General features: G+C 38.2%; 1 protein-coding gene across 1 annotated transcript in view; it reads right to left on the reverse strand.

Moving 5' to 3' along the window:
* Positions 1–216: 216 nt before the first annotated feature.
* LOC145991387 (uncharacterized) overlaps positions 217–12,644 on the reverse strand; it is a 35,113-nt gene continuing 22,685 nt past the window's right edge. Inside the window, exons 7-8 of the mRNA XM_083127381.1 lie at positions 11,228–11,312; positions 217–727 (exon numbers count right to left, since the gene is read on the reverse strand). Coding sequence (XP_082983507.1) covers positions 708–727; positions 11,228–11,312 — 105 coding nt within the window. The 3' untranslated portion in view covers positions 217–707. The remainder of the gene's footprint in view (positions 728–11,227; positions 11,313–12,644) is intronic.

A 12,644-nucleotide genomic window follows, 5' to 3' on the forward strand; every position in this document is an offset into this window, starting at 1 on the left:
GTGAAAGGTTGACTTACTCTTTGTACTGCAGAATGACTTGCATATTAAATTAACAAAACATATCCACAATGTTCATGCTAACGTGAGAAAAAGTTGCAGTAAAATAAGCATTTAAAAGGAATCAACACATAGGTAAGTTTTTAAAATTCCCAACATTTCCATTAGAAAAAATAACATACCAAAATGAATTGAATGTTTACTTTTTCGTGCATATTAAGCTAGAAAGAAACATACAGTTCATCATTGTAAGTTTATTTTGAAAGACATGGCATACAAATTTTAAGGATTGTAATAATAAAACTGTAATTTCATTTTCCTTTCAGATAAGAAGGAATGTGTATAAAATCTCGAAAAATGTGTCCTTAATAGCATGAAATATGTTTCCAACTTGCTGCACATCAAAATCAACACTAGTAACGACAGGCTTGATTCAAGATCCAAGTGATCCATTTATAAAGAAGTTTTTCAAGCATTGTGAGTATTACTGCTACTAAAATACAATATGGCTTTGAGAATGGAAAATAAATTCACAAAAAGCCCATTTATAAATGTACAACTACACATAATAACATAAACATTAAGTTTGGTTTAGCTATATCCATTATTAAGTTTTTCGCTTTAATCTTAAAACAAATGCGCTTGTATTAAGGAGAAAACTCTTTATTCAGCTTGCTCAATTCCACGCAGCAAGCGAGAGTTTCAATGCCTCAATCAGATGATTTATCATCTGCAAAAAAAGAAATTAAAAAATATTACAAATACACGTTGAAATAGCCACACGTACTTTAGTGACGACACAGCAGATTTTATAAACTATTGTTAGTTCAAAATACTTACAATACCAATACTATTCCTTAGATGATTGTTTGCTAAATCAGTACACCCCCACCTCATAACACACACAGTGCAATGGTACTGAGCCTTCCCGATCGTGCAGTGGTAGCGCCGTCGCCTTGTAATCAAGGGGTTCCGGGTTCGATACCCGGTGGAGGCACACAGTGGTTCGGAAACCACTTTAAACTGTAGGTTCAGTCCCGATTAGCTTTACTGTACATAAAGTAAACTAAAACACCAATTTAATTCAATCCAATGATGGAACTGGATGTTAACTACTGATTAGCGTATAGGCTAGTTTTTATTGGAATTATCCATTGCACAGTTTAAAAGTTACTACATTAATTGAGGACGCCTCTTGGTCTGAAGACTAACTAAAGTTTTTTAAGATAGACAATAGATTTTGTCCTGGTTAGATTGCAGACTACTAAAGATCCATTGTCACTAATTTTCTGGTAAGTATAAGGATCATTCCATGTCAAATCAAACGGGGTCTGAACCTTGATATCTCAGAAATAAATATTTTTGGTGTAGTGGCAGTACCAGTAAAGTTGACGAAAACTGCGAAATTTAAGATTTTTCGGCTTTTAGTTTTTGAGATATCGACTTTCAAAAAAGCAAAAATCCCAAAATTTGACGACATATTGAAATCCTTAAACAGCTGTAGATCGAAAACTATTTAATCTAGAGAGCTCAAATTGACGTCATTCTCTTCTGCATCTAATGAGCTTTAATTGAAATACAACATGACTGTGCTATTTGAATTTTGTAATTTATAAACACTTGAAAATATGTTTTTTTGAAAATCTCAAAAGGCACCCTTTTTTAAAATATATATATATATATATATATATATATTGAATACATCAATTGACTATTTATGTGCAAAATTTCATAATGCGACGGCAATGGGTTCCTATGATTTTTTTTAATTGTAATGTGTGCGAAATTTCCTAAATTTGTTGACTTCCACGTTAAAACCATAACTATAAGCTGAGTGGTTGATGTTGAAGTCTTCATATTAGTCTATCTTACAATTTTTGGACTACAAATAATATGAAAATTCCTAAAATTTATCAATTTTAATGTCAGGTAAGCAAATTGAAAATTGTACGAGGGAAAGTCATTAAATAACAGGAATTTTACTCTAAACTTCATGGAGATTTATGCACAACGAAAATTTGTGTTTCGGCACTCAAAAAAGTTCCTTAGCAACACACCATAAAGGTGTCGTGACGATCGAGCAGAAAAGAGAAAAATAAAAATAAAATGTAATGATTTCTACCGTGATAAATGTTAAATCAAGTTAGGCTAAAAAAAAGTGTAAATCACCAACCCTGAGACCTTCTGTAAACAAACTGTCTCACCTATTCGATGTATCACTGAACACGGAGACCTTCCCGCACGCATAGAACTCGTCATGTTGAAAGTGGCACTACTTCCTTGCTGTTCACATGATTATTTTTAGAAGATAACCAATGTTATAAAATATCATTATGTACACAAATCTCTAACCTCATTGAAAGTTACAATGCATATTACTACAAAATGTTCACACTTATCTTGCCTTGCTATTTCACCAAGTTATTTTACGAAGTGTACTACATTTTGCCGGAACAAAAATCGTTATTGGGATATACTTCTAATAACCTTGATTGGCAGGGGGGGCCACTCCGCGACTTGCACGTTATTGGCTAGAGCTTGTGACGTCACCAAGCGGACACGAGCGGTTGAAAGCTATGCGTAGAATGTAGCAGATGGCCCATGAAACGCTGTGTTTTCATGCATCTTTTGATATTATACACCAAAGCTGTTAATTTGATTTGACAGCAAGAGATCAAATACGCGATAGAAGAATACATTTATTCCAAAACAATGCATAGTTTATTTTTTGCGTGATATCTTGTCCCTGCAGGCTGTAGTCCACTGCCGGCTTTTCTTTCCAGCTAACCTATTGCATTTATTTTAAATGTCTCATTCTAAGGAAAGTTCTTGTCCGGGCATATTCTGATATGTCTTTTTACTGAATGTCCTGGAATTTCCCTTTAATATTTTTACGCTACTTTTAACATTCTCCAGTTGATCGCCACGATGAGGATAAATTTGTTTTTGTTATTTAGCGTCTTCTTCCACTTTTGGCTAATCGCGACGAACAGGATGAGTGATGATTAGTTTAAATTGATGAAGGGACACTCGTAGCAGGCACGTATCCAAGGGGGAGCTTAGTGGGCTCGAACCCCCCAAAAAGTTTTCTGTTTACAATAGATAAAATGAGGTATTTGGTTTCTTGTGGTCGGAAATAAAATAATGTGACGATAATTTAAGGAGAGGAATAATTATCGAGTCAAGCACGTATCCAAGGTGGGAATCAGGGGTCTCCAGCACCCCATTCAGGAAATTACGCTACATAAAATTACGTTCATGGCTTCTTAAATAATGTGATGATAATTTGAGATAAATAATTTTCGAGCCAAGACACAGAATGTTCTAGAACCCTGTTATTGTTAATAGTGCGCACCCAAGGTGGGATCAGGGGGCTGGAGCCCCCCTTAATTTTTTCAGTTTACACTACATATTTTTTTTTTTTTTTTTTTTTGGATTTGATTTATTTTATTTTACTTCGCGTTTTGTTCCTCTTAGCTAATTTACGAAGATGGGAATGAGTGATGAAATGATGAAAATGATAAATGGACATTCACACACAACCATGGCCGAGTGGGATTCGAACCCGGGACCCTTGGCGTCGCAGCGCGATGTGCTAACCACTCAGCCACAGGGTCCGGCAAAATTAGGTTCTTGTTTTCTAAAATAGTGTGCCGATAATATATAAGGAGAGATATACTTACCAAGGCAACACGGAGAATGTTCTATAACCCTGTTGTTGATAATATTGCATTAAAACTTTTCTTGCGCTTTCGGTGTTGTCGCAACACTATGCAAAGACTTGTCAGCATTTGGAAGCTGTAAACGTAGCGCCACACGTAGGACGATTCATTATATTTTTTTAATCTCTGGAAAGCGCGATAGGGAACGTTCTTGAATAAGAGAAGGAGTCGAACTACTGGCAACATTAACGAATCGTTTTATCTGTGGAACGTTCTAGAATATAATGAGGTTAAAATACGCGGCTTCAATTTCCAAGTTGATCTGTACAACAGAATCGGTTAATGAGTATTCAAAGGTAAGTATGACAGTTCATACTGTCGATTAGTGTACAGTCAGTGTCCATTGGTGGCTTGATAAGATCTAGTGATTCGAAGATGAAAAGGACTAAATACCGTAAAGTAACGAAGTCTACTACTAGTTCCAGTTCGGGTCCAAACCACAAGACATTAACGACAGCGGAATTTCCGGAGCCTCAGTGTAGTGCTAGTTATGGTCGAGGGCCGAAGAGATCGAAGGTCTCTCTCTAAAGTGAATATTTAATCAGTAACGGGTATTGGAGCGGTTAATTAAAAAAGAAATAAGCTGCACAGATCAACTGAAAATCAAAGTTTTGGGTGATGAGTTAGTTGTGCCCGGACCAAATTTTCCCAGAATTTTAGAAGAGGAGGGTTATGCATACTATTTTTGGTGGTCAGTCCTCATTTTGCCATCTTTTCCTCTCTTTGAAGTTCTTTATTTTAAGGAATACTTGGTCAAATTTGGTTATGACCTCACCAACCTTCCCTTGGGCACGTCACTGGAGATAAATGAGTAAGCATTTAATCATATTGGGAGAAGAAACACTAGATGTGTTGGGATCGGAAGGGTTTTCATTGTGAATTAATTGTTTCGAACTGTATTCGAGAAGACTTACTCTGTTTTGTGCCAATATACGACAAGACTGCGGAAGTTGTGACAGACAATTGTGAACACTTGCGAGTGCTTAGGCCTCAATATGAATAATTTGGTGGGTTTCAGCTTTTATAAGAACTGTAAACATGGGAGGACAAGACACAGTAGTGGTGTTCAGGCTCGAATCAGAGAGAAATATTCGAGAAATTTCTGCGTCCAGTTCTCAGCCCACAGTTTGAGTCTCGCGTTGTCGAGTGGATTGTCCATCCCGTGCGTGTGTAACAGCTTCGTAAAAAACACTCGAAGACGCCATAGATGTTTTGATGTCTGATGATAAGAAATGGGCAAACACACATACTGAGATGGTTCCGGCACACAATGTTAATGCATGGAAACAGAGGAGTTGAGTGGTAAAAAATGTTCCGATTTCACGTTCTGAATAATTTGGCAGCCTTGAACAGTGGCGACGATTTTGGGGATAGTTGCTCCCCATTTTTTTGCCTTCACACTATGACCTCTTTATGCTAACCCTTGCATACCAAGGGAAGAGAAAGTAAACTTTTCTTGCACCCCCCCCACTCCCGTTTTGAACCCAATTGCCACCATTGGCCTTAAACATACAATTGTGAGGTTCTATATATACCCCTTAAAAATATGGTGTTTAGCCCACCACGAAAGGAATTCCTGGATACGTGCCTGACTCGCAGAGAAAACCTATGCCCATGCTGGGACTTGAACCGGGAACTTCGGAGGCGAAATCGAAAGTCGACCACTTAACGCCCTCGGCTACCGAGCCGGCGAATGAATTAGATAATGGCTATTGTATAAATGGTGTATTTTCGGGAAACATTCAAATAGCAATATTTCTTCCAGGTAATATATCCTAGGAACTTCAATCTTGCGGGCTTACTAGGTTCTGGCATGTGGGCCAACAATCTGTGTAGTACTCTGTACTGTTTGTGATCCACATGGATTTGTGATCATCCATTTCATCTACTCACCATTCATTTTCATCTTTGCGATTAGCCAAGGGGTAAATTATACTTGAAATAAAACAAAAGCAATACAAATACAAAACAAAAATAATGGAACGATTATGCTGTTACGTTTTCCTGTATTTTAGGCACGTCGCATTTATCAGCCAACAGTCAGAGATTGCTTTTCGGTCGAATGATACTTCTAATAATCGGAGGTAAATGCAAGCTGAGAATTATAATTTGGTCTCTTATCCACCTAAGTTGAGGATCTAAATTTCTCGATTTTATTTGTAACAATATTTACTACTGCGAGGAATTAAAAAAAAAACTTACGGCTAATTTCGTCACTGGCTTCCTATTCTGTAATAGTTACATTTGTTGTAAGAACATAATGCGTTAATTTACTTTGTATAAATATTACATTATCCATCGCTTTTCCTAATTAAATCTCATACCATATCCAACACACACATAAAATGTGTTTTACTAATAATAGAGTGCGCAATTAGAAAATAAGTCTTGTCAAGCAACACAAATATGGCCTCCACGATGGTCTAGTGGTAGCGCCGTCGCCTTGTAGTCAAGGGGTCCCGGGTTTGATACCCGGTGTAGGCACATAGTGGTTAGGATCCCACTTTAGACTGTAGGCCCAGTCCAAATTAGCCTTTCTGTGCAAAAAGCGGACTTAAAACACCAATTCAATCAAGCAACACAAATATGAAATATTAAATCTATTTTTTTATTTGGTTTATTTTACTTCACTTTTCTGCCAGTTTTGGCTAATTGCGAAGATGAGGATGAGTCATGATGATGAAATTGATGAATGGACACTCACAAACATCCATACCCAGGCCGGGATTCGAACCTGGGATCCTTGGCGTCGTAGCGCGATGTGCTAACCACTCTGCCACGGATGCCGGCTATTAAATCTACATGGAAATAGTTTCTGCAGTATGTTTGAGTTGAGTCAAACAAATTTCATAATGTGTATTCTCGCGGCATGTATTCAACTGTGTACTAATACAGGGCTAAGGCCTACCTACCGACTGCCGGCCTCACTTCCACCTGCCGAGGCGAGAGATCATCCAACCTGTTACGAGGTGACGTGTGGTCAGCACGACGATCCCCTCAGTCATTTCTCTAAGTTTCCATGGTTTCCATGACTGGATTACGCTACTCATTCGTAGCTCTCCAATTTCTTCACAATGGTGTGTGCCCACCGGTCCCATACACAGTCCGAAACCTCAGAAGGAAAGTTATTACGCTTCTCCTAGAAGACTCGAACCTGCGCGTTCCGTAGCCAGAGCCCAAACCATGACGTCTCAGACCGAACGCCCACGGTGTGCGACTAAATATGCACTAAGTTTTAAAAGCAAAAGTACCTTCTGCGTGTTGTAACATGCCATGAATGAATTTAGGGATTATGATTCACAATCCCGGTCATTTATGAAGGTGGTGTTAGCATCACGTTCCGGCCCCCAAAATACTATTTTTTTAGACCCCCGGTGAACCTCAAAGCAGTTTTCATGCAAGGACGTTGCTGAGAAAATCCCCCTCGAGACCAACCACCCTGGGGACAGAATCCTCGCCTTCAGCGTGACAGTCAGATTATTTACCGACTGAACCAACGAGGCTTTTTAAAGCAGATATAAAATAAATTAAAGCCAGCAAAGTAGTATTATATTTGTACAATATCTTTAATTAGACGTATCTAATCTTTAAATTATAATATAATAGATGTGTATACAACATATTATATTGATAATACAAAAGTCATTGATAAAATTGTCCTTGCTTTGATAAGTATGCTTTACATTGAATACAGGCCCGTAGCTAGAGGGGGGCAGGATTCTAACACTAAATTATGTACGTATTCAAAGTTTTTTCATTACATATATTATATACAAAACATATTATTTACATACATCACATTACAAAACAATTATATTACGAGCGAAGCGAGAAAGAAAATTTTTTGATCCAATTTTTGCAATTTAAAACAATATTGATTTAATAAGGGACAAATAATATCACATGGCGCTAAGGCATTCTCTCTTTCACATTTTTTTTAAAATTAGATTATTTGGCGCCCATGGCCGACTCCCGACGCCCCCTAGCTACGTCTCTGAACTTGACGAGACTCAGAAAAGCTGGCACTGCAAGCGAAGCGAGCAAGAAAATTTTACGAAATGTATTTTTATTTGTATAAAATTTGAAATAGAAGGGGGCAATTTCTCCTCTGTGCCCCCTGCAGGTGCCTTTGGCCATCAATGTTCCCCCCCCCCTAGAATTGACTTCCGTCGAAGGTTGGGGGACAATGCCCCTGCCCTCCCCTGTGGTTACACCACTGAGTAAGTCCGAAATTTGGAGGAACAAATTGAATCAATCCTGCTACAGCAACTTGTTTTTTGGGAAGCGATGATGACTTTATTCCAGGCGATTTTCTTCTATTATTATTGCACGTGGCAAGAGCACAAACAGGATGATTTGTTCTCATTCTACCGGCATTCAAGAAAAAGTGTGTATAAGTAAATAATAGACCCATTTATCTCAAGCTTCCGTATACGATAACGAAGTAAGTTCCATTCTGTCCGCTTAATGACGTCATAGCGCGCACAGCATCATGGGAATAAATCTCGGAACCTCGGGAATGGCATACCTTATAAAGGTACCTTGCTTGATTGGGATGCTTGTCAAAGTTTCCAACCGCAACAAATTTACGAACTTCCTTTGTCTTGTTTTGATCATCATCATCAATATATTTATTGGACTTACAGCATTGCATATGACTGTTTATGCCCATTATATATTTTATTTACATAAGATACAATTTACATAAAATCTACAAACAAATTTCAAATACACTCCTATCTACATCAAACCTTAGAAATATACATTACCATGTTATATCATTTTGTCTAAAAAAAAGCAAGTAAAATATATTCAATTCGCATGCAAGAAAGAAGTCAAATTTATGGGAAATGATTACTGGTGCAAAGAGTTAACCATAAAGGTGAAGCAATAAGTACAAAAGAAAAAGCATTGGGTTTAAAGTGAGACGTCATTTGCGGCAGCGTATCCCATACTACAAATTGGCCGTTGTTTTACCTTACGTAATGAATCCTGTAACAACGCTGGATTTTCGAGTGGATTATTTTACTTCTATGAGTTTGTTAGGTTCCAAATAAAGGAATGGATGAATGAATCTATGAGTTTGCAATGCTTTCTGCATGCACATGGTTTTGTTTACAGAAGGTCTCAGGCTTGGTGATTTGAACTTTAGTTTGATAAGATATGAAAGACTTAGGGAACCAAATGACACTACGTCCCTCCCTCCCCTCCCCTTCTCATCTATCTCTTTCTCTCTCTCTCTCTCTCTCTCTCTCTCTCTAAGGTGTGTCTGAAAGATTTGTTATACCCAGTCTAAGAGTATTTTTCATTTCACCAATCGCTTTTGAAAGGAATTTGTAAAAATTTGTAAACACTTGCATTTGTTCTGTGTATATAGCTCAGCAACATACGTATATTTACAAAGATGATTCCTGTACCTTTATCTCATACATATAGCCATTCACAGGGTGAGAATTAACAGGGGATACAAGGGACCTTCTCCCTCAAGACCCAAATATCCCTTTCAACAAGGGTACATTTTCATTCCTGTTAGGGATGATTTTATCACCCCCTTACAACAATAAAGTTTTAACACAAATGTCATACATGTAAACTCGTTCATGAAGTAAGATCGATTTTGTGCTCTCAAACATCAAAACTATGTACAGGGTGGCTCAAAAAGTCATTAACACCCTCGGTAAAAGGCCACTGCAGTACGCAACATGGAAATGGTGATGACCAATCGTTGCCAGGCCAAGGGGGAACCACATTGACGCCACCGCATGGTCGGCGGCCATCTTGATATCCGCCATCTTGAATTCAACTTCAGAATTTTAAATGGGAAGGGGGTGATATGATATATCAAATCAGGCTATAATTTCACGAGAAATGTAATGGTGAAGGTTTTTTTATGAATCTTTAACCAGTAAAAAGATATGACTGAATTCTTGTAACAATTTGCTCCTTTTCAAGGTGTTAGAAAAATGCCTTAAAATTTGTTTAGCGCATCGGTAATGCATTGAGATCGAAATGACGTCTAGGGAGAGAAGTTCGAATGCCATTGCACAAGATTTTAATCAGATACATCCATGAAGAGCTGCGCATTATGAATGGTTGTCGCGAACAATTACAGTGTGACGCTTCCATTAAATGAAAAGTCCTTCACAGTGACAAAGCTAATGTTTATGTTCATAAGGAAGTTCATAAACAGAATATTCAATGCTTTTTTTTGATAACCCATTTTCGACAGATCAAAGCTGAATGTTTATTGGTGGTAAGTTAATGGTGTGGCATGCTGTCTGGAATACGATTGGTTAGTCAATTTTCTCTCAACGGAACCTTAAATGCATAGGTCTACTTGGATTTGTTAAATAAACAGGGTTTTCTTATCCTTGCTTATGAAGAAGGTACTTTTACGGAGTGTTTTTGCAATAGGGAGGAACACCAGAACACTACGGGATCGTTGTGAAGCAGTTTCTGTCCAAAGTTAGTTATCAGTTGACAAGTGTCACACTGTACTTTGTTCGCTACAACCATTCTTAATGTGCAGCTCTTCGTGGATGTATCCGATTAAGATCGTGTGCAATAACATGCGAACTTCTCTCCCTAGACATCACTTTGATCTAGATGCATTACCGATGCGCTAAACAAATTTTAAGGCATCTTTCTAACACTTCGAAAAGAAGCAAAGTGTTACAAGAATTCAGTCATAACTTTTTACTGGTTAAAGATACGTCGAAAAAACTTTCACCATTGCATTTCCCGTGAAATTCTAGCCTGAATTGATATATGATATCACCCCCTTCCCATTTAAAATTCTGAAGTTGAATTCAAGATGGCGGACATTAAGATGGCCACGGACCTCGCGGGTGCCGTCGTTGTTGTTCCCCCTTGGCCTGGCAACGATTGGTCATTACCATTTCCATACTGCGCGCTGCAGTGGCCTTGTACCGGGGGTGTTAAGTGACTTTTTGAGCCACCCTGTACAATGACAAAATTATTTCGAACTATCATGAAACTGACAGTTTAGACCCAAGTTATTTTCAAGAAATGCCTACTTAACAATATTTTTTCTAATTATTATTGGTTAATAAATAATAATGAGTATAAAATTTAAATCTTGAATTGAAGTGTTCTGTGTTTCGTTATTCACACATTAAACGCTTGGCAAGAACTATTTTCAGAACTGTGTTCATATACAGAGCTTTTAGAAATAAATGAATTCAAATATTACTGGCATAATACAGTTTTCTAAACTAATAAATTTTCAAACCGTGGCGCAACAGCCCTTGAGGACCAGTGGAATAGTGAATGCTCCAAAATACATATTAGTGTGGTAAAACGAAAGATATATTATAAAAATTTTAATAATTATTTCAATGTGTCTCTCTAGTCATCGTTACTTCTACTGCTGCTGCTAATAATATAATAATAATGATAAACACTCTGATGCTTTTATCCACCCTCCAAAAAGATATTTTTTTTTGCAGCACACTTGCCATTCCTTACTTAACTGCGAAGAAATGTACCTGGTGTTCCTGTTGTAGTTTCTGCCTTGTATTTTTCCTTCTCTTCCTCTTTCTTGTCCAAGTGTCCTTTCATTGCTTTGCATAACTGTAAGGAAGAAAATAACATGTATTAATCGTATTTGACATGCTCAATGAAAGATCAAAGGAGTTACGTCCTACTGCATCAAGACGTTCCAAAAATATATGTACAGTCACCGGGAATAAAAATGGTACACCTAGATCCTGAAACACTCCCATCCCTGCAAGACGTTATGTGTGTTGCCTAACTCTACGGTGGTGGTAGAAGTTGCCATTGAAAATTTACTATTTAAATCCACTTAGGCAGCACACATAACGCCTTGCAGGGGAGCGAGTATTACAGGATCCAGGTATCCCATTTTTTATTGCCAGTAACTGTACATACAAAGAAGGAGCAATCCTGAAATACCTGGAAATGATTGAAAACGAAGTATTGCAAGCTACAGATTGGTGCAGAGGAAATGTTGGGGAAACGTAGTGTGCATATTAAAGAGAACAGTGCACATCTAGTACTCCCATCATCATCCACGCACTCTTGCCAGCGTGTGGATCTCATGCTGAAAGAAGTATCGTGGCTTATGGTTGCATACCAAGAACTAACTCATCAACTGCATGACATACTCTGTGATTTTGAAACTTCCTACCCGACAGAAAAAGTAGTCCAAGTGGTGAAAGAGTTGATAATCCATTAGGGAGACGTTTGGCGAATACGGAAGGCAAGGGAAAGGTTCACACACCAACTCAGGTTGTGTTCGTTGCATCCTTGTGACACAAAGGTACGAGAGTTATCAATCAAGACGAGGATACCATTTCTGTTCGCCAATGCTAACTACTTCTGGTGAAGTTGTTGATCCATTTCTCACAGTGAGGCACAATATCCGTCCGATTCGTGACTTCCTTCCCGATGGCGCAGTGGTAGCGTCGTCGCCTTGTAATCAAGGGGTCCCAGTTTCGATTCCCGGTGGAGGCACGTAGTGGTTCGGAAATCACTTTAAAATGTAGGTTCAGTCCCAATTAGCCTTACTGTGCATAAAGTGGACTTAAAACACCACCCCAATCAATCAAACCGTCGGATTCATGGTTTCATCTTGTCTGAGGAAGACCTGGTGAATGATAACATCTGCATACCACCACACAAGCAGAATGCCTTATGAGAATGAAGGAGTGGCTTTGAGAAGCAATCCGAACCATCAGAAGAACAGTGCTTCTCAACGACAATTGTTATAACGGAACCTCTTTGACCACTGGTGATAAATACAAAATCCCTTCTTTATTATTCCTTACAATCAAAGAGGTGCTCACTGCAAGCCGACGTACATTTTTCAATGGAGTCAAGCCATGGCGCACCCACGGAACCATCTCTTTTGGTCTTACCTTACCTTTTGCTCTCAGGTGCCAA

The sequence above is a fragment of the Lepisma saccharinum genome, chromosome 1 (assembly GCF_977018435.1).
Source record: "Lepisma saccharinum chromosome 1, izLepSacc3.1, whole genome shotgun sequence".
Classification (NCBI taxonomy): Eukaryota; Metazoa; Arthropoda; class Insecta; order Zygentoma; family Lepismatidae; genus Lepisma; species Lepisma saccharinum.